This window comes from Acomys minous (genome assembly GCF_964271855.1).
Source record: "Acomys minous genome assembly, chromosome: 14".
NCBI lineage: Eukaryota > Metazoa > Chordata > Mammalia > Rodentia > Muridae > Acomys > Acomys minous.
The window spans coordinates 107,469,206-107,494,749 of record NC_140496.1 but is presented as its reverse complement, the minus strand read 5'-3'; the positions used below and the strand labels follow the sequence as shown (position 1 = coordinate 107,494,749).

Here is a 25,544-nt window from a genome sequence, read left to right as displayed (position 1 = left end):
CCGGGACTCTGGTCTCATATACCACAGGCTGGCCTGGGACTCTGGTCTCATGTACCACAGGCTGGCCTTGAACTCCTGCTATATAGCTGCGGATGACATTGAACTAGATCTCCCTGCTCCTGCTTCTCACAGGTGTGCATCACCATATCTGGTACAGGCACTGCTAGGGATCGAACTCAGGGCTTTGTGCATGTGAGGCAAGCACTCTACCAACTGTGTGTGCACATGCGCACGCACAGGTTACAGGAATACGTACACGGAAGTTGTTTCTTTCATTCTGCCACATGGGTCCTGCAGATAAAAAACTCAGAGTTGAACTAGGCTTGCTGGCAGATGCCACCATCTTGCTGATCTTGTTAATGCTTTTCCCCTGTTTGGAAAAGTCATAACTGTCTTATGGCTCTTATCTTATTGTGATTGAAAAACATGTTGGGTTTGGAGCAAAAGTGTACGAATAAGAATCTACCAGACAGACCCCGTGCATCATCTTTATTGAGGGACGAGGCTTGACAGGAAATGAGTCATTCATTAACACATTTTCTATGGTTGCTTTCCACTAACATAATGGGAGCTGTTGTTGATAAGAGGCCACGTGGCCTGCAGAGACTAAGCTATTTCCTGTCCATCCCTTTTAAGAAAAAGTTTACTACCACTGGTGACGCCCCAGGGATCAGACTTATGTCAATCTTTAACACAGCCATGTGACGAACAGCTTGCTGTGAAGTCCAGGTGACAGAACACTGACAGCATAGTTTAGAACTTTAGGGAGGACGGCTGTGGCTGTTACTTTCCCCCTAGCTTATCCTGGGATGGATTGCCTCTAACTGAACAAGCAGAATACACCAAGAAATGGAAAGAGATAGGGATGGTGTTGAATGCCTTTAAATAATATTGTGTGGTATTTATAATACCCTTTACATACACACATTGTATGTAGACATGAAGGTCATTAGTAAGTATCTGGGATGAACTTAGGGAACAGAAAATGTTCTCTCTGTGAGCTCTGTACGGGACACTGTGACCCCAGAACATGCTAAGTTCCTGTGCAACAGCCATCTTTGGAGGTCTGTGTAAATAAAAAGTTCATCTGAAGAAGGTTCGGAAGTGAGGACACTGCCACTGTTAGCTCTCTTGTGAAACAACCTCTCGGCTCCTGTTGTATCTCAGCCAGGGAAATAAAGTGTCAAGGATGGTTTCCCAGTATGGATTAAATTAACGAGGAGCCGCATGGAAAAGGTGGGGGTGAAGGGAGCCTTCTTTCTCTTAGTTCCCTCACTAGTGATTTAAAAGGAAGGAAACCATACATTTCCAGTCAGGAAATGTTGCCTTTTTATCCCTTTTAGGATGTTATTAAATTTTCTTCTACCACAGAGACCAAAGCAAGCTACAAATTGCGTTTCTTCTGCTTGTGCAGTGAAAATGATGGAGGGTGGGAAGGGGGCCACGGGGAGAGGGTGTGTGAGCAGCCCACATTCTGCAGAGCTTCAGGGTCTCTTTAGTTAGCAAGGAGCTGTCAGGGAAGATGGACAGTCCCCCTCTGTCAGGGCAGCACAGTGTCATGCTTGTTTTTACGCTTGGTGCCTTTGTACACAGCCATGATGAGAGGGGTCCAGATGATGCCTGGGAGTCTGGCTAGGAGGTGCTTGCCTCGGAAAGCATAAGAAATAATGATGTGCCTTCTGGAAGGCAAGCAAGGCAGCAGGCTGCTGTGGAGAGCTCCCTCTGATGCTGAGGTCTGCGCAGAAGTGAGTTAGATTGACTTGGAGGTGGCTGTTACACACATGGATACTTCAGATATGAGAATGGAATGGAAAATGTTCTCCTCTGACAGAAACACATCTTATGACAGCAGATTATAAATCCTTTTCTTTTTCTTAGGCATTTTTTTTCTTTTTTGCTAGGTGTCTTCAGTTCTATACACACCTACACAACGGTAAAATTACATACATTTTAAAAAAGTTTCCAATGCCTAGGAAATCCATGAGCTTGAGCAAAAGTGTTAAGAAAGCTGGTTGTCTCCCAAGTGCATCCTGACAGTTGCCATGCCATCCAGAGAACTCCATCAGGACCAATGGACCGTCCCGGATAATCAATCACATGCTTCTTACTTTTTTATTTGAGACAGGTACCATAATATGGCTTATGCTGGCCTTGAACTTGTGACCCACCTGCCTCAGCATCCTGGGTGATTATAATTACAAGCTTCCATGCCTAACCACATGCAAAACCTTCCATTTTGGCCGTAGCCCATATAGCCCTATATCACCACTACCACCCTCCCCAGGGCCAAAGAAGAAGGGATTAAAAAATTTAAGAGCTGAAGCCAGGTGTGGTGGCACATGCCTTTAATCTCAGCACTCAGGAGGCAGATGCAGGTAGGTCGCTGTGAGTTTGAGGCCAGCCTGGCTTACAAAGCTAGTCCAGGACAGCCAAGGCTGCACAGAGAAACCCTGTCTCAAAAATAAATAAATAAATAAATAAATAAATAAATAAATAAATAAAAAGCTGGAGGATGGAAAGGAACCTATAAAATGCTCTCTTTGAACACCCTGAATTCCTGAATCCACATCAGCAAGGGTTACCTGTGTAAGGCTTGCTTAGTAAGATCAAGGCAGTCAAACACCCAGCATGAAGGGAGGGAGGAGCTATGAAGCCCCACCCCTAGCCAAGGTGCTATTGGCTGGTGGTGCATCCTGGGGGAGGGGCAGTCAGCTTTCTTTGAGAGTGTGGCAGATGATGGTATGCTCCAGAGAACAGGCCCATACTGACACACATGTAAGCAAGCCTGATTCAGCTTGGTGGCATATATGTGAAAGTAGGAGCGGGTCATGGGAAGAAGCAGCTTCCACAAGGAGTCAGAGGGGACAAGAGAGGGGGAGGTGGTGCCACAGAACAAACAAAAAATATTAGACACAGGCTCTCTCTCTTTTCCCCACTAGTAGTTAAGATGAAGCCCTGATGACTGTACTCTTAAGATTGCTTTTGTGTGTATTAATATTTTTATTATTCGCAATGATACATTAATTGTTAGGCAAAATGTACTGTTCTTAAAGCATTAACATAACAGAGATACCAAAGACGAAGTAGAATGAGCAAGAAACTAACTTTGCATGTGTTAATATGCAACAGTGTTTTCTAGCTTAAGGCCTTCCGGAGGCCCATCAGATCTGAGGGCATTCCTGCTTTCTTCCCACAGAGACCCATGACCTACATAATCATGAGACACACGCAGAGCACAGCCAGGCATCTAACCAGTGTATAATTTGCTTTCCTTGTGTGGGTCTGAAGCGATAGCTGGTTGGCTGTGTTACTAACTCTCAGGTTGACAGAGCGCTTTGTGGAACCACTAAGTCCCCATTTGTCAGACATGCAGTAATTTGCCAGCACTTGAGGGTGTGCTGTCAGCGATGACCTGGCATGCTCAGGAGCTTGATCAGAGAGCCAGCCCCAGGAATGACTGTGAGGATGGCCAGGCATTGGGGTCCCCTTCTGTGTGTTGTTCTCAGCCCCACCCTGCTGTACCACTCCCATTTCAGACTAAGAGACAGATAGCTTGTCGCTCTGCTCAGGTTGGTGTTTGAAGTTACAGCTGGTATCTAGGCACATCTTTCTGAAGGGCAGAGCTGAAAGAAAACTGTGCAAGGATCCAGAGGCGTCTCTTCACTAGACAGCATGGTATTGCTGTCAGTCAAGACAAAGCCTTCCCTAAATCTCATTTTTCCTGGTCAATTGCTAGCTCACAATGGCAGCATGTGCAGGAACAGTAGCATGCTGGTAGTTTAGTGGTTGGGTGCATGGCGAAGTCTCCGGCACTGAGCGCCCTGTGGAAGTGCCCCTCAGAAGCATTTTTTTTTTAGAGTGTCTTTGCTCAATGCCAACATTGATCTGTCTTTTGAATAGACCTGCTTCCCAGAAATTGCCCTTCAGCTTACCCCACATCACATCACACATGCTCACTGGAGTTGCTCTGGTCTTCTGGCTGCAGACAAGAGAGGCCAAAGGAGGACGCTCCCCGCTGAAGGGGATGGAGAGCGATTGTTACCTCAGAGGCTCAGTGCCAGACACACAGTTTCAGAGCCCACTGCACTGATTTACAGGGGCTGTGCAGAGAGGGGGTGACCAATCCAAGCGGGGTGCAGGGCTGCTGGGTGAGTGGAAGATGAGTCACATGTAACAGGAGGGCTTTGATTTGCTGCAAGAGGAGCTTCAGGTCAGGCAGGAAGGTGGGGCGGGGCGCGGGCATTGGTTGGAGCCTCTGGAGCTGTGTTCTAAAACGAAATTCCTCCTCCAGTGAGAAGGTTTTCTTCATTCCAAGATGGACCCTGCCTGTCCCATGCTGTCTACAAGGGAAGAACAGTTCAGGGGGCTGATCGGGACAGGCTGAACATTGTGCGGCAGCCTGGTCTGTGCAAGCGCTGTATTCTTGGAGAGCAGAAAGAGTTGATGTATGAGGGGCCGACCCCAGACCCCTGTGCTTTTCACGTTCTTTGGTCCCTTTCCAGGAAAGGTGATTGAGGTTTTGAATGTTCTCAAAACGAGAAGGATGCTAAGAAAAATGCAAATAATAATAAGAAAAAAATCCTACTTGGGAAAAATGTTGAAAAGAGAATTGTTTATGAGCCGTTCAATCGCCACCAGGTGCATAGCTGCTTAGAGCTAAGTTACTCAATCTCTGACCAAGGGAGAGGCTGTGCATCTGGTGGGGGTGTGGTGTAGAAGAAAATAAAGGATGTTTAGAGTCAGTGGGTGAATGTTTCATCTTAATGCACAGAGTGTTTTAATAGGATACAATGCCCAGGGCTGAAGGAGAACTAATAAATATCGAATTTGGAAACATTTTGAAATTACTTATTATTTTTAAAGATTTGACTTACTGGACAGTTACTTGAGGCAGCCTGTACTCATGCAGTACGTAGCCATGGCCATCTTTTGCATGATTTCCCCTTTGCCTCAGTTTATAAAGTGTGTGAACAAAGCACCACACTAGTCACAACTTCTAATGGCCAAAGAGTTGTCTCAGTGAGCCGAGGCGCTTCAGCGAGGTCCAGAACATGGTTAGTTTCCAACGGTTCCACATGTCCCCTGCACAGAGGGAGAGAAAGCCTCTGCTTGTCTTTGGAAGGACGTTTACACCGTGGCCAGCCTTGGAAGAAGTCAGGTTTTGCCGTCAGGATGGGGGGCGGGGCAGCTGCCTGTTGTGTGCTTTGCCTTGCCCTGCTTCCCGGTTTGCCCCAAGCACAAGCCATGGTGAGATGAGTGGGCCCTCTTGCATTACTTGGTAGCAACAGGGTCTTGGGCGATGGAGTCAGCACTCATGCCCATGCAGAGCTGCAATAGAGTTAAATTTCACACTCTTCATAAATCCTGTCAATCACTTTGAGTATTTGCATTTTATTCAGACAAATACGTGAGCCAAATGAGTAGTTTCTCAAGGTAAAATATCCCCCACGGCATTTAATTTTCTTGTTAAGCCTAAAGTGGAACTGGGGAAAGAGTGTTACAAAAGAATGAAGAGGGAAATGAAGTATTAACATCAAAAACACTGAAAAACCAAATCCAACTGAAGTGGAGGCATATTAAACCTTTTACTATATAGAGACAAATGTGGGTTTTTCGTGACTTGAAGTTTTCATCCAACAGCTATATTAATGAATGCACGTCCCTTGAAAATACAGACAAACTGGCTTAGAGGAAAAGTGGCAATTTACCGTATATCACCTGCTTTTAAATGGCAACATTTTATTACAATTCACAAATGGAGTCAGATGTGGGTATCTATTTTACAGTGTAAACTGATGAAAAGGAATAAAACAGACATTTGTCTGATGCTGTTAAGATCTAATGCTGAGCTCACCACTTGGAGGGTAGACCAAACTGAGCTATAACGTGCTATTACTTAGTGCATAACTCCTTCCTATTTCTTAATTATAAAAGTGTCAGTAAAAGCTGCACCTTCAGTAATTTAAGTATTTAATGCTTTTCAAAATCTAGGTCACTTCATCTCTCAGACAGAATAGATTAATACACAAGATTCTATTCATTTTATTTTAGTGAAAATAAAGCATAAACAGTCAAATGAAGAAAGAGATCACTGAAATCAGAGAGTTGTTATTTTGTTTCTTTCTGAGACAGGGTTTTTCTGTGTAGCCTTGGCTGTTCAGGACTCACTTTGTAGACCAGGCTGGCCTTGAACTCACAGAGATCCGCCTGCCTCTGCCTCCCTGAATGCTGGGACTACAGGTGTGCGCCATCATGCCTGGCTATGGAGTTGTTTTTTTTTAAACTGAGATGAGGCTCAGATGAACTCAAGTCACTGTACTGATGAAACATGCTGACAGGGGCACTGCAGAAACGGCTCAAGGTCACAAGCACTTCCTGCCCTTCCAGAGGACCGGAATCCAATTCCCAGCGGCCATGTGGCAGCATGTTTCCACAAACACCTGCAACCCCAGTGTTGGCCCTCTTCAGCCTCAGTGGCACCTGCACATGTGTGCCCATAACCACGCAGACACACACAAACACAAGCTTGATGGGCATAGAGCGGGGCAACTCAGAAGAACAGCACTGCTGCTTCCCACACCTGTTGTAAATGCTTCCCACACCTGTCATAAATGCCGACTGCACACTCCATCTAAACTAACTCATCACCCTGCTGGTTAAAAAAGAAAACAGAAGATAGTCTGCACGATACCTTCCAGAGGCTGCTCTAGGTGATCTGGCAGCACAGTGTGTGACCTGCAAACCTCTCTGTGAAGCCCCCGATGGCATCCAGATGGAGGGAGGATGCACCTTTCAGGGCTAAGGCTTATGTATGCTAAAGTCTTACCACTAGACATCCTTTGCTCTCTCTCCAAAGCTGAGTGAGTCAGATTAACTTTCACTGAACATAGAAGAAACATTGTTTCCTTGATGAGGGACCCAAAGAGCTGAAAAAATGCAATAATAATAACAACAAGAACAACAATACTACTACTACTAAATTTAAAAAATCAGGAAGTTTGTAACCTGCTTGAGAAGTAAGGCCACAAACTGAAAATAAAGACACAGAAAACGAATCATTACCCAAAGCTGTGATAGCAGATAGGATGTGATTAATTAATTGCCAGAAGCATTCTATAAACAGTACTTGTGAGAGGTGGATGTCTAAGGAGGGAGGCCTTAATGGACATTAATGGCCAAGTGGGAGATGCTGCTGCCCCCAAAGGATTGTGAGGTAGACTTCAACCAAGGACCCAAACACACACACACACACACACACACACACACACACACACACACAGAGAGAGAGAGAGAGAGAGAGAGAGAGAGAGAGAGAGAGAAGGAGTTGCCCACAGGCAGGTTGCCTTTGTGGACTCAGAGACTTAAGATAGATTGAGCACTTTCAAAGTAAAAAAAAAAAAAAATCAAAGAAGAATATTCTGTACTACAGAAGCATGTTGCAGAACGGACACTTTAGTGATGCTTAAATTTAGTTTTCTTGGCGCACAGCCACCACCCATTTTTTTTTTCACCCATTTGTTTATGTCCTGTAGCAATGGCAGAACTGAGGCGTTGTGACAGAGACCAAATGGCTCACAAAGCCTAATATTTCCTGCCTGGCTCTCTCCTGGGAAAGCTTGCCAATCCCCCATGCAAGAGAATAGTAGTCAAGAATGGTGGAAAAAAAAAAAAAAAAAAAAAAAAAAAAAAAAAAAAGAATGGTGGAAAAGAGTGTGGCCAGCCTGCCAGTGTGCCATGCTTGGGACATAGAGGAAGCCACCGAAGGCTTTAACGAACCAGCTCTCATTTACAGAGTTCACTCTGCGGCTCCTCTGAGCACTCCCTGGTGCTCTCTTCGTTGGGCTCCATGTTGCTCTTGTACCTACAACAGACCTATACACAACACCTGAGAGTTGAAGAATTACCACAAAATCACTGTGACACCAAGCCATTTCGGAAAATAAATAAAAATAAAAGAACGTTTTCAGCAAGGTGCCAATTGCAAGGATGGCTTAGCTGTGAGGCCCTCTCCTTAAGGTGACTCCAGCAGACCCACCATGAATGCACCACAAACACTAAATTGTCCCCATAACACTTTCAGGGAAGCATTTTAGAGGGGGCCTTGCTGAGAGGAGAAATCTAAGAGAAGTGTTGCAAAGCACAGTGTGGAGCACCTCACAGGAAAAGAAAATACCTTTGGGAAACATGGTGAGAAACTAACAGCCTTGTTTAATAATGGAGCTTTGGAGAAATCCAATACAAACAAAAATTAAATGACAGCCCAGGGCTGCCATCCATATTTACTTTAAATTGATTTTATTTTAAAAAAAAAAATCCAAAGCCGGGTGTGGTGGCACATGCCTGTAACCCCAGCACTCAGGAGGCAGAGGCAGGCAGATTGCTGTGAGTTCAAGGCCAGCCTGGTCTACAAAGCAAGTCCAGGACAGCCAAGGCTACACAGAGAGACCCTGTCTCAAAAAACTGAAAAAGAAAAAAAAATCCAGTCTGGTGTGGTGGTACACACCTTTAATCCCAGCACTTGGGAGGCAGAGGCAGGCAAATTGCTGTGAGTTAAAGGCCAGGTTGGTCTACAAAGTGAGATCAGGACAGCCAAGGCTACACAGAGAAACTTTGTCTCGGGAAAAAAAAAAAAAAAAGAGGAATTCATCAAGAAAATTAAATCTGACTAAAAGGTATGTTCTTCTTTCTGTAATGATTATTAGGTAAAGAGTATTCATTTTAGACTTATCATTTAATGCAAAATAGATTTTTTTCTCTTTAATTAGTTCATGTGAATGTATTGTTTTTGTCATTTGAGACAAGAAGAAAACGCCTATTAGGAAGGGTAGAGTAAGGGCTGGAGAGATGGCTCAGAAGCTAAAAGCACCTGATGCTCACACAGAGGACTTGGTTTCAGTTCCCAGCACACACATGGTGGCTCAAAAACACCTGTAATTTCAGCTTCAGTGGATCTGAAGCCCTCTTCTGGCCTCTGTGGGCACTGCACACACATGGTGCACATCATTCATACATACATACATACATGTACAATACCTCATACACATGAAATAAATATAAATACCAGCAGAGTACCATAAACAGGTGGCTGAAAGACACAGTCACATGTCCCTGGACACAGTCCACACATGAATGTATGGCTAGGTATAGACACATAGGAAACACATGCTTTAGGATGTAAAAAGGTAAGGATGAGGCGGTTCTAGAAAAATTCATTTTCTATGCTGACCTGGAATGTAAGTGAATGGTTTGCCTATAGCACTTTCTAATGGATCTTCCAGTCAGCCTTGATGGAAGTGTGATTTATGTAGTGGACGACAAGGAAAATTTTATTATATCTGGAATTCGTTTAGCATCTTTAGATGGGAAAGTTTGAGACCAATTAAAACCTTAATAAATGACCGTTGAATATAAACATTAAATTAACATGTGTGCAGGGTGAAATTGGAAAAGTTATGAGAGTCTGCATTTTAATTCTATCAGGGAACTGTATGTCATAATTCTGAGAATTACTTGGTAATGGAGCTGTTTATAATGAAACAAAAATGAATTTAAATAGCAAAATTTAGCTCATGACTTCTGATATCTCTCGAGTCCTAAGGCATGCTGATATCTCACTGGTAACAGGCCAGGTTGAGAAGGAAGATGTAACAACAGAAGCCAAGAAGGGCCCTCGGATGCCAGTGTTTGGTGTCCTGATGCACCCCCAGTCTCTCGTCATAAGGGGATGTAGGTCCCTTGGGGAAGTCAGATAAAAGAGTAAGAATCTTTGGTGGGAGGTAATTTTTATGGGAAGACAGTGGGAACAGCCTGGCTATGGGGTAATCTGGTTGGTTTTTTGTCAATTTGACACAAGCTAGAATAAGCTCGGAAGAGGGTCAATTGGGAAGTTGTCTACATTATATATTGGCCTGTTAGCCAAGTGTGTAGGGCATTTTCTTGATCAATGATTGGTTTGGGAGGACCTAGCTCTCTGAGGATGGTGCCACATCTGGGCCAGCTGAATAAGAAAACAAGCCGAGCAAACCATGAAGAGCCAGCAGCAAGGCAGCATCCCTCCGTGGCCCTCCAGTTCTGTTCCTGTCTCCAGGCTCTCTGCCTTGGGTACCTGTGCTCCCTTTGCACAGTGACAGATTGTTATACAGAAGTGTAATCCAAAGGACACTTTCTTCTCTCAGCTGCTTTTGGTAATGGCGCTGATCACAGCAACTAAAACACGGGGTGGGATACACCTAGATGGGGTTTAAGTGCTAATGATAATGCTTTTCCCAGGATTGGGTATTGAAAATGCAAGATAATGCATCTGATCTGCACATTCCACTGTCAGGATCTAGTCACTTTCATACGCAGCCCTGGCTTTGTATCCTCACACAAATCTTAGTAACTGTGACAAAACAGCTGTTCAAAGAGCAGCTGAGGGGAGGAGAGACGTCCCTTTGGCTCACAGTTGGAGGGTAGAGTCCAGTGTGGTGGGAAAGGCAAGGCGGCACCAGCACGAGGCGGCTGGTCACGTTGTCCACTGTCAAGAAGCAGAGATGAGTGCCAGAACCAAGCTTGCCTTTCCATTGTCTTCCATCCTGTACCCCTAGCCTTTGGGAGGTTCGCCAAATCCATGGTGACTCTTCCCTTTTAGGTTAAACATTCTTGGAAAGTCCCTCTAGACCAGAGGTTCTCACCGTTCACACAGGTTATCGAAGACATTTATGCTATGACTCATAACAGTAGCAATTACAGCTGTGAAGATGAAGTAGCAACAACAACAACAACAACAACAACAACAAAATAACCCTGTGGAAGGGGCTCACCACAACATGCGGTATGAAAGAGTTGCAGCACCAGGAATGTGGAGGGCCGCTGGTCCAGACGTACTCAGAAGTGTGTCTTCATGGTGAATCCAAATCTAGCTGAGTTGACAATGAAAATTAACCACCCAGTATCTCAGTAGGTGTAAACACTAATCCAACATTTTCTTATGAGCAAACCAAAGAGTGCTGAAGACTGTGGTAGGTAAGATGGCTGACTTCTAAGTTCAACCATCTGTCCTGTGGGCTTTGTAGGGTCAAATGAGGTAGAACATCCGACTGCCAGGGGCTTTTCTTTTATTATTAATTTTGGAAGCAGGTGCTCTTGAATTTAAGTTACATAACTTAAGAAGTTAGAAAATCAGACTGCACCTATAGACTACCCTAAGCTATTCTTGACGTTTGGCCCATTTCAAAACAAAAATATCCTGGCTACATTCTCCTGCCTACCCACCTCCTGCAAATCTGGCTAGACCTCTGTTCCCTGGCAGATTCAGAGTCTGTTTTTATTTCTAACCAATAGCTTTTCTAGGGTAGTCCTTCCAAAGCAGCAGTTGTTAATCCTATTTTATAAAATTCTAGTCTAAGTTTACCCTAGCATTTCTTCTTGCCTTTAGATTGTAGTAACTGAACCTCCACTCCTCAATGTACTTGGTCATAACCTATGAATGTTGAGAAAAACTTAACATTTAAGGGGTGAGATAGATGGCATAATCAGACAAATGCTTGTTGTGCAAACACAAGGACCTGACTTTGGAACTGCAGAACCCGCAGAAAAAGCCAGGAATGGTGGTGCCTGCCTCCACCCCCACTCTGGGAGGATAGAGACAGGATGTTGCTGGAACTTGCTGGCCAGCCAGCCTTACTGAGTTGATGGTGTCTAGGCTCAGCAAGAGATCCTGCCTCGAGAAGCAATGTGCAAGGCAGTGGTTTTCAACCTGTGAGTCGTGGGCCCCATTTAAAGGGTCACATATCAGATATTATGCAGATCAAATATTTACATTAAGATTCATAACAGTAGCAAAATTAAAGTTATGAAGTAGCAACAAAATAATTTCATGGTTGGGATTGCTGCAGCATGAAGAACTGTATTAAAGGGTTGCAGCATTAGGAAGGTTGAGATCCACTGGTGTAAAGTGATCAAAAAGGACACTTAACATCAGCATGCACACACACACATGAATATATACACATGTTGGTGGTTGGGTGTTGTTCAGTTGGAAAAGCCATGTCAGGGGAGGCAGGTGGAGTCAGGAAGAGTTTCGCCATGTCCTTGCCAGGCATGTGTGCTAACTGCAGCACCCCCTCCCCAGACCCCCAGGATGACAAAACCCGTTCTCTGTTTCAGCTGAGGTCTTTCTATCTTCGGTGGAAACTTTTCTTCTTTAAGTAACTTCTTATCATTTAAAAGGGGTCATCCTTGGGGACTGGTGAGATGGCCCAGTGGTTAACAGCACTGGCTGCATCCACCTGGCAGGTCACCGCTGTCTCTACCTCCAGTTCCTGGGGATCCGACACCCTCATGCACACAGACATGCAGCAAAAACACCAAGGCAGATAAAATGTTTAAAACATGTGGTCATCACACGAGGAATTGAGGTGAAGGAGCTCACATTTGCCATCTCTGCTAAGGTTATGTACACTGTCATATAAAGATCAGAGAGGTTGGTCAGAGTCCCCACGCAAGGAAGTGCGCGTCGCTATTGTTGCCCAGGGCTTGCTGACCCTTCCCAGATGGGGACTTAAGTGCGCAAACCATCTTTGCCTTCCCCCCTCCTCCTCCCTCCCCTTTTCTTTTTCATTCATTTTTTTTTCTTTTTTGGAATGGGGTACTTTTTTAGTTTTGAGGTTATAATTACAAAGTTTATCCTTTTCTTTCCTTCCTCCACACGTTCCCCTGCTTTCCGTCACTCATGACCCCTTTTCAAAGCCTAATTGTTATTATATGCCTTAGGTATGTACATATTTGTTCCTATATATCACCTATGTAATCCATACACTGCTGCCTTGTATGTACGTCTGTCTTTCCTCTTTACTAGCACTTTGCTCCCTGGTGGGGAAGGCCTTTATGGTGCTGCGTTGCCACGCCTCTTTCCTCTTTTCCTCTTTACTAGGATCTATGGTCTTGCCCTGAATCAGAGACCACAAGAAAACCCAATCCCTTGCTGTTGACAGGCCCTGCAGCAACTTAAAGATTTTTCTTTCCAGCTACTCAGATTTTTAAAACTGACATGAATGCATGAATGAATGCATGAATGAATGAATGAATGAATGAATGAATGAATGAGGGGTCTAGGAGATAGCTCAGTGGGCAAAGGCACTTGTCCCTAAGCCTGACAACCTAGGTTCAACCTCTGGGGCCCACTTGGTAGGAGTTGTTCTCTGACTTCCACACATATCTGGTGACATGAGTGTCCTGATTCAAATAAATAAATAAACAAACGACTCTGCTGAGTCTTATGGCCTGCTCTCTTCCTCAGGGCTACTATTGCTGTGCTGGCATAACAAGACCAAAAGCAACGTGAAGAGGAAAGTGCAGGGACCTGGAGTTAGGAGCTGATGCACAAGCTATGGAAGTACACTGCTCACTGGCTTGCTCATCATGGCCTCCTCAGCTTGCTTTCTTTTTGTTTTATTTTGTTTTTTGAGACTGGGTTTCTCTGTGTTAGCCTTGGTTGTCCTGGACTGGCTTTGTATACCAGGATGACATTGAAAGTACAGAGATATTCTTGCCTCTGCCTCCCTGAGTGCTGGGATTACAGGCCTGCACCACTGGGCCTACTTTCTTTCTTTCTTTCTTTTTTAAAAATTATTTTTATTTAATTTTAATTTATGTGCATTGGTGTGAGGGTCTTAGATCTTGGAGTTGCAGACAGTTATGAGGTGCCATGTAAGTGGTGGGAATTGAACCCTGGTCCTTTGGAAGAGCAGGCAGTGCTCTTAACCACTGAGCCATCTCTCCAGCCTGCTTTCTTACAAAACCCAGGACCACAAGCCTAGGGTAGTCCCACCCATAATGGGCTAGGCCCTCCCACATCAATCACTAAAAAAGAAAATGCCCTTTAGGCCTGCCTACACCTTGATCTTATGGAGTCATTTTTTTTTTCTTTTTTCAGTTGAGGCTCCAGTCTCTCTAGAGATTCTAGCTTGTGCGAAGTTGACATGAAACTAGCCGCACTCCTGCTAACACCGTTTGTTAAAGTAGCAGTTCAAAGTATGTGATCTTCATCAAACTGTTCTTCTAAAATACATATGCCCTCCAAGGCAGAGGGAGGGACGGGAGGAGGTGACAGCAGGACAGAGTTCAGCCTCCCTACAGACAGACAGAGCTTACTTGGGGGCAGGCAGTTTGAATAGGGCTCTAGCTAGGCCTTCCAGAATTTTTCCTGTGTTTCCTCCCGGGCCTCTGAGTGTGTGAATGTTCTCATCAACCACATGCCAGTTGCCATGAAGGCTCTTGTCTGATGGTTCGTGAGCTGTCTTGTGATCCGCACTCACTATCAGCCCACATGCCTTTCCTGACTCCATGCAGGCCCGCTAAGCGGCCAAGGGAGGTTTCTTTAGGGTAGGTGTTTTGGGAGATAATGTCAAGATTTCTGTGACTATTGGGTAGCAGATACAGACTGTTGTCCGCCTCCTGGCCACGGCCTTTTCTTGTAGAAATGATTGCTCCCTTAGCAGGGCTGGTTTGGGAGGCAGCCTTTCCTTATTGTCTGTGACACACGGAGGGCCCACTAAGGACCCAGAGAGGCCCAGGGTCCTCTTCCCCTGTGCCACCTCTTTGATATATCTGGTGCAGTGTCCTTTGTTTTAACATGTGACAGTTCAGGGTGGATGGTTGCAGAAGACCTTCCTAGATTTCTGGACTTAAGAGGCAAGCTAATGTGTGACTTGGTTGTTGAGACCCTCAAGAGTTCACTAAAGTCTAATACTGTAGCAGCCAAGTCTTGTGTGTGCTATAGGTCTGTGTACACAGGCACATTATCTTTATACACTGTATCCTAACGTATATAGGCATTTTACGAACAACCTTGCAACAGGATACAATATTGCCAGACACACACACACACACACACACACACACACACACACACACACACACACACACACACAGGCCACCAGGATTATGGATTCTTCCCTGTAGTCCAGGACTGTTCAATCTTTCAGCTTCTCTAGCTCTTTGCGCTTTCAGATTGATAACCAGCCCATCACGGCAAGAGAGGCCCACCACAGAATTCTGCAGCGCCAATGGCTAGCCTGGGGCACTTCCAGCTGCTTTCGAAGAATCCTTTGATGGGCCCCACGCCTGCAGCAGGACCTTGCCAAATGCAGCTAACTTTTTGGAAAGTGGCACATCTGCGGGCTCTCTGATGGGCGAGTGCAGCTGGAAGGCCCGCGTTCTCTCCTCAGGATACTCAGATCCGGGTCTGCCGCAAGCAGGGCTTTGCAAACCTTCAATCTACAGAGTTGGTTTTTTTATTTTTTTGCTTTTTAAGCCAAGTAGTAGCAGCAGAAGAGGAGCAGGCAGTTGCGGGCCGCACGGAGGGCACGTGACTCGGGGCGGGGCCTCTTGCGGAGCCAGCCAGTGGCGGGGCTCGGGGGTGGGGCCTGGGCGCACAGCTCCCGCGGGCTCGGCTTGCTCTGCGGGAATGTGGGCTGGAGTGGTCCCGCTGCGGGGCCGAGGTGCAGCAAGCCACTGGGTCGATCCGTAGCGCCATGGCCTACATCCTCAAGGTAACTGCTCGGCTGCGGGCCGTCTGAGAGCTTTGCCCGCTGGGTGTGCAAAGGCGTGGAGCCCGCCGCGGTCCCGCTGCATCCTCAGCCCGCCTGTCTCTTCCTGGCGTCGGCTTCCTTTTTGTTCCTTTGGCCAAGGCATCTGGGTGGGAGACTATGCAATGTGCATTGGGCACACACTCCTTGACTATACTGCTGCCGGCTGGCGCCAGCCTGGAAGGAGCTGGGCAGGGAGCGCGCGGTGTCGCGCCGAATGATGGATATGGCAGGCTGAGCAGAGGGTGCTTCTACCCTTGCGGTCTGGGCAGCCCGCGGCCTGTGGGGGGCCATGGGCTGAAAAGGACCAGCCCGGCATGGGTGAGGGGCACAGCGTTTGGGAAGAGCAGGAGAGGATTCAGAGAGCTTGTAGCCTTTACTCCTGGGAACACAGAAACTTCTGGGTCCACAGGTAGCCCTGTAGGAATGAGTTTCCTGGGGAGCTAGCTCCCGGTGTTGGTGACTACAGTTGGAAAAGTTCATTGGATGGAAATAGGTAGAACCTTTGCACCTCCTCAGGCTCACCTGTGAACAGACACGCCTACTCAGAGTCCACACCTGTTTTGCGGCTGTCTTTTCAAGTCCTGGTCCATTACGTGTTCTGAGTACCTGCTTTAGCCACAGGCTTGAGAACTTTGGGTGGGCTTGCATGGTGAGGACCTTCCATGGGAAGACAGTTTCCAACTCACTGGGAAAGTTCAGGCCCCACCCCACCCCCACCCGGCATTCTGGTTTTTCCTTCCTGCTGTTATTCAACTGCCCAGCCAGACATCATGGGTCAAAACATGAGCAGCATGGAGGTTCCCCATCCCTGAGAGAATACAAAGGTATTTGGTTTCCAGCCCGGAGAAGGTGCTGTGTGACCAAGGACAATGTCAGATCCTTGTGTTGTACGATGCCACCATAGCGCTTAATACTTACGTTTGAGCTGTCTCAGCCATGCCTTCCCAGCGTGAAGTGAGGAATCGGGCATTTCCCGTGACTTCCCCGAACTTGTTGTTTGTTTTGGAGCACTTTCCAGGACATGGCTAAAGGTGGCAAAGTCAGGAGGAAGTAATCCATTGATACCACAGAATGAGACTTGAACCTCTCGGGCGGAGTGCAGGAACTGGAACTAGGTCACAGCGTCCGTCATCTTTTGGGGCGCATGACCTATACTGTTGGCCGTGTCTTTCCCTATTGGTTTCTCCCCTACCATGTGTCTTCTGTCTTTTTGTGCATGTATGATTCGGTATGGTGCTGCTGGTCGAACCCAGAGCCTCACACATGCTAAGCACATGTCTGGTCACGGAGCTATATCGCCAGATCCCTTGAAGCATCTTTAGGGCTTATCCAAGGTCACACATAGATCCTTTCCTCACGTGGAGGTGGGACCTGAAGCCCCCCCTTACTTGTCTTCAAAACCTAACCACGAAGAAAAGCAAAGATCAAAAGTATTTTTTTCTGAATTCTGGCTCTGCTTCTGTCCCCTGTGTGGCCTTGGACAAGTTACACATCTCCAAATACTAATGTCCTCAATGTAAGATCAAAGTAACAGTGTGCACTTTGTCATGTTGCTGTGGAGTTGACAGGGGGTGTAGGGGGCATGAGAACTCCGAGGTGCAGGTGTGTGCAGGAAAAACTTTTTCCTGATTAGTAATGATAAATTATGACATTCTGAAGCCTCAGTCTTTCTCATAGGAGATAACTTTCATAAGCCCTCCACTTTCTAGTGAAAGAAACTTAGTCTTGAGTTTCTTAAACTCAGAGTTAAGGACAGAGTGAGTCACCTGAAACTGTCCTCACACTTTAAAACTGTCCTAGTCTGCAAGCAGTCCTTATACCATTCAGCCCTGTCACCTTTGAGTGACGGAGTGCTCCTCTTCTTCCTCCTCCTCCTTTTCCTCCTCCTCCTCCTCTTCTTATGATAACTTTGAAAGTGCAACATGATGTTGTGGCCTGTAAATGCATCAGGACACATTCATGGCTATCCTGGGCTGTTTGGCAGCCTGTTGGGTGCCTGCTGGACCTACTTGGTCCTAGATGGTCTCTGAGGATCTTTTCACCTGTGTCATCTTTGAAAAGCTCCACATGGTATGGGAGCACAGGTTCCAAAGAGGAGGGACACATTCTGTACCAGCTTAGCCTTCTGCATTTGATTTTGGCTTCCCTTCTTCCAAAGAGTAGAAAAATGTGTAATTATTATAATTAATTTTTAATGGTGTTGTAGCAAACAGAAAATGATAGACCTCTCGTTGATTTTAATGAAATACTTTTTGGAATGCTCTGAACTTAGTTGGGTATTAGGAACTGAGCCTGACCTAATGGTCAAATGGATGAAGGACAGATAAACATGAAGCAGCATATGCATTTTATTTGATGTTCATAGTATTCTGTGTATGTGTGCTTATATGTATGTCTTCCCCCTGTGCATGTATGCATCTGTGTAATGTGTATGTAAATATATGTATTATGTATGCCTTCCCTGTGTGTTTTGGTGTATATGTATTTCATACTCAAAGAAGGCATGTGCTGGTTAGTTTTTTGTTCACTTGACACAAGCCAGGGTCATCTGGGAAGAGGACCTCACTTGAGAAAAAGCCTCAATTAGGTTGACCTCTAGGCTACTCTGTGAGGCATTTTCTCTACTAGTGACTAATGTGGGAGGGTTCAGCCCACTGCGGATGGTGGCACCCCTGGGCAGATGATCCTTGGTGGGATAAGAAAGCAGCTATGGGTGAGCAAGCCAGTAAGCAGTGTTCCCCAGTCACCTCTTCTTTAATTCCTGCCTTGAATTCTTGCTCTGACTTCCTTTAAGGATGGACTAGAAAGTGTAAAATGAAACAGGTCCTTCCTTCTCAAATTGCCTCTGATCCTGGTGTTTTTACCACGGCACTAGAAAGAAAACTAAGACAAGGAGCTAGAGTTGAGGTTTATCTTAACAAAAAGTGACACATTATGAAGACACGACAACAAGAAGGGGGTTTGGACTATCCATGACGAGTGCCAGGAAAAGGCAGGGAAAGCAGGGAAAGGTGAAGGGTTTTTGGGGGGGGCACTTTTATCTTGTTCTTGATCCTCTGATGATAAGAATATTATTCTATTCATGCCGTAAGGAAGGCATGCTTTTCAAATGAGTGCTTTGCAAAAGAATATTGCAAACTGGAGAGTTTGTGCCCGAGTTTCTGAAGGGCATGATGAAGCTGGGAGGTAGACAGTGACAACCCAGGGCACAGCCAAGGCCGCCTCCCTCTGACGATTGGAGGGTTGGAGCTGAGCAGGATTGACCACCTGGGAGCTTGTGTTTTAGAAACATTAACTATTGTGGGCAAAGAGTTTCTCATCCAAGGGGATTGTGTCATCCTTTGTACCGATGAGAACACAAGGAGAGATGCGGCTATGCTCTGATGGTTGCCTGTGCAACAAGACGGGACATCCTAAGAGGAAGAGCTGGTCCATGGCAGCTGATAATGATCTTTTAGGGACACTGCACTGTTCCATGGAGACACTGTGCATACTGAGGGCCCATCCCATCCTGAGTGGGACTCATTCTCCTGGGAGCCGGGTTCCTAAGGGGCACACACACTGTGGAGCACACTCCCATCCCATACTGCACAGCGCGAACACAGAACACACACGTGCAGGTTAGTGATGCCTCCGCTGCTTACTGCCTGAGCCAAAGAAAGTTTGCTTTTAATTTTGAATTTACAATACCGTTCCCAGGTTCAGTGGAGGTGACCTTGCAACCCTGAAAGGGCCGTGGTAGGGGGAGGTGAGAATATCTGTGTGCTGGTTATTCTACAGGAAATGACAACAACCCCGGGTCTCAGAGAGTCCACTTCCTGCCTTCATTAGGCTGCTTGTCTGCATAGCCTCATTAGACACTCAATCCTCAAATCCACAGCCACTGCGTTCCCAAAAAGCCAGGTCTCTAAAGGCTCTCTACCGAATCCCTGCCTGCAGCAACCAGCGCCTCCAAAGAGAGGCTGGAAGGACCCTCTCTGCTGTTTAAGAGTCTCTGAAACTTACAAGAACAGTGGCCATTTTAACTTACAGTTATTAGTGAAGCTAAATTGTACATTATTCTACCCATTTATCTTTCTTGTGTTATAGAAACTTTATAGTTTTGTGTAATAAAAATGACTTCCATTATCTTTGATTTGGTGTGAGCACGTACTTTTTTGGGTGCAGCGTTTTGTGCACTAGTGATATGTGACAAGTCTTTGCTGATTTGCATTGGGTTCTGTGTCCAGGAGTCATGTGGACACCAGGCCAATGGTACCTGTGGATATGTGCGAGTTATTTCTAACTTGATTATGGTTCCCCCCAGTTAATCAATCTTATGAGCATAATATAGTGATAAACATGCCACAGTCGCATGTCTAAGCGACTTTTACCTTCCTCTACAGTAATTTTTCCTTACTCTTTTATCCAGTTGATAAGAAATTGCGTAATTGTGATGAAAAAAAAAAGACAAAAATACTCTCTTCTCATTAGGATTCTCCCTGTCTGCTCCAGACCTTCACCATATCGCTTTGGTTTTAATTTGGAGCAACTCTGGGTTGTGCCCTGCGCTCTCCTTCTCTCCGCAGAGCCTTGCATTTGGTCTGCGTTAAGTCAGCCACCTTTCTTGGCAGCTTTTATGGTCTTTCCATCTTCCTCATTGTTCTCACAGAGCAGAGTTAAGGTGCAGTGGCCACAAGCCCTTTGGGGCTTCAGGCCCTACCTTGGTTCCCTGAGCCTGGGATGACAGTGGAGGGTTCCTCAGAATCTGGCTTCTGGCTTCACAGCCCACATCTCTACTGTTTGCTCACTCTTGGCCCCCACATAATGTCTGTGCGACCACAGCCATCAGCTGTGGTTGTTTCTGCAGGAAATCCCCCATCTGACCTCCCCGTCTACACACATGCTGCCTCTCCGGGGCTTTGTGTCTGTGTAGCAGCAGGCTTATCGTGTTCTGTGGAGATTCAGCTGTGTATCTGAGTTGATCTGACAGGGGCCGGCCAGCCCGTACTCATCCAGCATCTTCAGGGACCATAACCTTCAATGTGTGAAGGATCATGTGCTGCCAGGGATGTAAACGGTTAGATGGCAACCAAGGGGCAGAGTGCTTTGAAAGGTAGACCTGTAGGGTAGAGTTACTTACTGAGAATCAACTGAAGAGAGGCCTACTTCTCCTCAAGTTGGTATGTGCAAAAACTGACCTGGTTTTCTGTACGTTATCTCTAAATGACTGTTGAGTGCATAAGATGGCGGTGTGTTACTAGATTTGTTTGAGACTTGAGTTATAGACATGAGCGTAATCTGCCAGGAGCCATCTTGGGTGACAGGGGCAGCAGGCAACAGCGCTTTGCTTTTCAAACGTTGTCTGTGTCATTCTTATAGGCCTGCTATGCTTCATGGAAAATTCAGGATGATTTGAAATCTGAAGATGGAGGGGTGCAGGGAAGAAAGAGGAGAAAATGGAGGATATGTAGGGGCTGCCTAGCCTTGTCATGATCATTGAAGTTCATTTTAACAAACAGAAACAAGCAAAGAAAGTCACAAGAAACACTAGACACACCCCCTCAAAGCCAAACACCTATGCCTAAGGACTAGCATGGTTCTCAAGGCCTCTGCAGGCCACGAGGTTTCACACCATCCTGTGAAGAGCCCTAGGAAACCCTACAGCATAAGCAAGAAAGACAAGACAGCTTGATCCATTTGTGATGGTGCTTTTTACTACTGCTCAAATGAAGCCGGTCCAGGAGGTGCTGACTGGGGACATGTTACTGCCGTGTGTGCTGGCATGCTCTGGGGAATAAGCATGCTCTTGGAGTGAGCATGCCCTGTGTGTGTGTGTGTGTGTGTGTATGTGCCTGAGCTTTGGGGGATGGATCTGCATGTCCTGGGTGTGAGTGGCAGGTGCAGGCAATGCTCTTTGGACTAATGATGACAGTAGCAGTTGGCAGGTATTGGACAGCTGAGTTGTTTCTTGAGCTAGTAAATGGAACCTAGGAGCAGCTAAGTGACTTGTCCCAGGTTGCAAAGGCAGCAGAGGGGACACTGCTGTCCCCAGTCCTGCGTGGCTGTCAGAAGTATCCCTGACCTTTCTTGGCAATAAAGAGATTGAGTTTGTTTACCATCTTCTGCCCAGGTCCACTTGCTGGGATCACTTTGCCCATGTTTTTGTTTGTGTCTTCCTCATAGCTTCCTTTGTGATTTTTGGAACTAGGGGAGCAGGAGGGGCACAGAGACTGGAGAGATGAAGGAGGCCATCATCCTGTGTCTGTGCGCAAGTTGAGTTAAAGTCCAGCCACGTGTGGGAGCAATTTGAGTGTGGGAGGGACGAAGTGGGAGCTTGTGGGAGACAGGAAGGGGGTGAGAGGGTGTGGCATGCGCCTGAGGGAGGGAGCAAGAGAGGGGTGGCGGAGCACTGGAGTCACTCAGGGCCCCTCCGAGGCTCTGGGAAGAGACCCCTGCAATTTTTTATTTATAAGTTTGTTATATCCATGTTTTTAAAAATAAAAGGCCCACAAACTGTATGATCCTCGGATTCTTCCACTCCTGTCTGCTTTGCCCCGGTGGTCCTGTGGACATCAGAGCAGAGCCAGTGATGTTCTGAGTGAGCAGAGATGAAGCTCGCCTTTTGGGCATGGGCTTTTTTTATTTTTTATTTTTGTGGAAGGGGCTTAGCTCTGAGGATAGCCAAAGCCCACTATTGACTTCCAAAGCTACTTTCATAGTTAACCTCCCCAAGAGGACAATCTGTAGCATATTCCAAAAATCAGTATATATCTTTCAATTGTAGTATGCCTCAATATAGGTGCTGTCTTAGGGTTTTATTGCTGTGAAGAAGGCAACGCCTATACATAAAAAATCTAATTAGGGCTGGCTGACAGTTCAGAGGTTCAGTCCGTTACCACCATGGTGGGAAGCATGGCAGCATGCAGGCAGACATGGTGCTGAGGAGGGAGAGTTCTACCTCTTGATCCAAAGGCAGCCAGGAGGAGACTCTGATTCCACACTGGGTGGAGCCTGAGCACTAGGAGACCTCAGAGCCCCACCCCCACAGTGGCACACTTCCTGCAGCAGGGCCACACCTCATAACACTGGCACTTCCCATGGGCCAGGCACTCAAACATAGGAGTCTGTGGGGGCCAAATCTTTTCCAACCACCACAGGTGCTAGTATTTTTCCTTAGATATTTTTGACCTCTTTGTAATGGTTTATGAAATAGATTCATGTATTTTCCAATAACTAAACGAAGTGCCTCATTTTTTATTATGAATTGATTACAATGAAGCTGAATAAACGATGTGGTTTTGTAGTTGTACCTGCTAGGGTTCAATGCCCAAAAGCTACATGTGGTTACTGACTACTCCTTTGTTCAGCACGGTCGGGTTAGGATGGGCTGCAGAGCTCAGACAGTGAGTGTAGTGCAAGGGGCTGCAACCGAGACTCCTCAGATCAGAACCAGAGGCACATGTGTTGTTCAGATTCTTAGAAAGGAAAGGAAGGTGGGCGGGATAGAAGAAGCAAGTCAGGAGTGCCTGACCCAGTGACACATGCGAACCTTTGAGCTGCCCTTGAAATCTTATCTGGCTTTCTCCATGAACTGATCCAAATCCCTCCCAGATGTTGTGCAGCTGTGAATTCCCCCGGAGGGACTAGTGCTCCATCGGATGTATGAGCTGGATGTTTGGTCTCAGCGTGCTGGTGTGAGCTCCTGGGGGCTTGGAGATCAGAGGCAGCGTTTGTACACTGTGATTGGTCTCATTGCTGAGGGAGGCTGGTGCACATATGGGAACAATGTGTATACACAGGATAAACTGTGTCTTCTTTGGAAGCCCCTTTGTGCATTTGTATGCACGCACAAGAAGCTCCATCTCAGAGACGCATGTACGATGGCGTGTGGAGCACATTTGTTCACGCACCTGTGGCTGTTTCATGTCTACCTTTGCAGTGCCATCCTGCCCACCGGCTTCTTCTCTCAGGTCACAGAGTGTTAACAGTTTTTCATGAGTGACCATGTAGTAAGGACAGTATGTGCCGTCTGCTGAATCTCATCCACGGTCAGTGGTGGGCAGCCTTTCGGAGCCTTTCAGATGTTTATCTTACAGCAAACTGTCAGCAGGTGTGGTGTTTGCTCTCGTCGGACAGATGAGAGCCTCTGGTTCACATAGATTAACGCCATGACTAATGTGAACCTACTATGCGAGGGCAAGTGGGATGTGAGCCTACTCTGTGAGGGCCAGTAGGTGGTGAGCCTACTCTGTGAGGGCCAGTAGGTGGTGAGCCTACTCTGTGAGGGCCAGTAGGTTGTGAGCCTACTATGCAAGGGCCAGTAGGTCTTCAGAGCCTGTAAGAATGACTTCTGCATTAGAAATGGCTTTTTAAAAAATCACTAAGATCTCATGACAAAAATTATGTGATTTTTCCATTTAGTGCCCTGAACTACTTTTATCAGAACACCGCGACATTTCTGTCAGTGGCAGAGTTGAGCCGAGACGGGGGATGGTGTCACACACACCAAGGATGCTGTGAGTCTGAGTCAGGATAAACTTCCAGCTCTGATGGGGATTGTTTTCACTTCTCTTGGCATCATGAACCAGGCCAAGGGCCTTGCTCGGTAAATGTTGGGGCCAGGCACTGAAGAGGGAAGAGGACTGAAGCTTAGCAGTGAGGTTGCTCTTCAGTCTCCTGTACGGGGGCTGGAACTCACAGCCAAAGTGAGTTCCTGAGATCTGCTCAGGACCATAGTGTTTTCTACTCTCAGGACCCCTGAAGGCACCCCTAAGGGGTTCAGGACATTAAATGGGCCAGGATCACCCCAGAATTCTTTCTGTCCATGTGGTAGAGCCTGAGAACTTATATCCCTGGTAACCCCAGGGTATTGATGTTGCCCAACCCTGGTGACCCCAGGGTACTGATATTCCATCCCTGGTGACCCCAGGATACTGATGTTGTCCATTACTGGTGAGTTCCTTGGAGTTTGATGTTGCTAAGCTCTGGGCTGCACTTTGGAAGCCATACTTGCCACACTGTATCCAGTTCAAGAAGTAGTTGCCTGTCGATAAGAGCTGCAGAGTGGCATTTGAATCCACAAATCCTCCAAAGGAAACTGATGAGCTGTTTATATCTGCTTAGTGATTTAAGTCCAACCTGTTCTAAATGTTTTAGACATTGCCTTGTTTGATTTCCCCTCCTTCCAATCTCTCTGATGCTTTGGAGCTCAGGCCATTTGAATGCTGAAAAGCCTGTACTCTTGTACCCAGCACGTGGAGCTGGGGCAGAAACCCACCCATCTCTGGTGCGGTTCCTCATCCTTTTCAGGAAAACTACGATGACTCGAAACCATGGGATTTTGTTTCAGCCGAGTGTATGACAACTCCTTCTCTGTCCTGTGCCCTCGTCTCTTGCTTAATGGCTTCCCTCGTGAGATGTGTTTCCTCTGCTGATTGAGAGAAGTTAGTGCTGTCCTGCTGCAGTTTGCTGTCGCACGTATGACCCAGTCAGTCTCATGTTTAAAAACTCATTACCTAGGGATTAGGAGTAGGGAGATTGAAGACTGGAGAAAGGTGATAGCTGTGAACTTTCCAAGTCGGTGATTCACAGCCTCATTTGAGATTTTAATAAGTAACACACTGGGCTGCTCTCTCTGACTTCTTCTGGTGTAGAGCAGGAAATGGCCCCCTAAACTTCTCCATCCACTTTCTCCCGGTTTCTGGGCCTTCTACTTCGTGGCTCATTTTTCTCATGAGCTCCTTCCCATCTCTGGCTTCCATGCTCCTCCTCAACCCAGCCTCAATCTAGGCATCAGTAGCTAAAGGTTAAAAGGAGCATTGTCCAAGATCTGTGGCAGGGAAGGCAGAAGGGCTCTTAACAGGTAGATGAGACAATCCTTCACAGTCCAGGCGTGTCCACCACTTCATGTGGGATTATCAGGAAAATGTGCATCATTTCTGTACCCCAATCGGTCTTGTGTGCATGACACCACCTGAGGTCGCTCTCACT

General features: G+C 46.5%; 1 protein-coding gene across 2 annotated transcripts in view; it reads left to right on the top strand.

The window, feature by feature from the left end:
• The first annotated feature begins 15,403 nt into the window (after positions 1 to 15,403).
• ST6GALNAC3 (ST6 N-acetylgalactosaminide alpha-2,6-sialyltransferase 3) overlaps positions 15,404 to 25,544 on the top strand; it is a 498,355-nt gene continuing 488,214 nt past the window's right edge. For both annotated transcript variants that reach the window (XM_084756393.1, XM_084756397.1), the window contains exon 1: positions 15,404 to 15,533. In XM_084756393.1, coding sequence (XP_084612519.1) covers positions 15,516 to 15,533 — 18 coding nt within the window. In that variant the 5' untranslated portion in view covers positions 15,404 to 15,515. The remainder of the gene's footprint in view (positions 15,534 to 25,544) is intronic.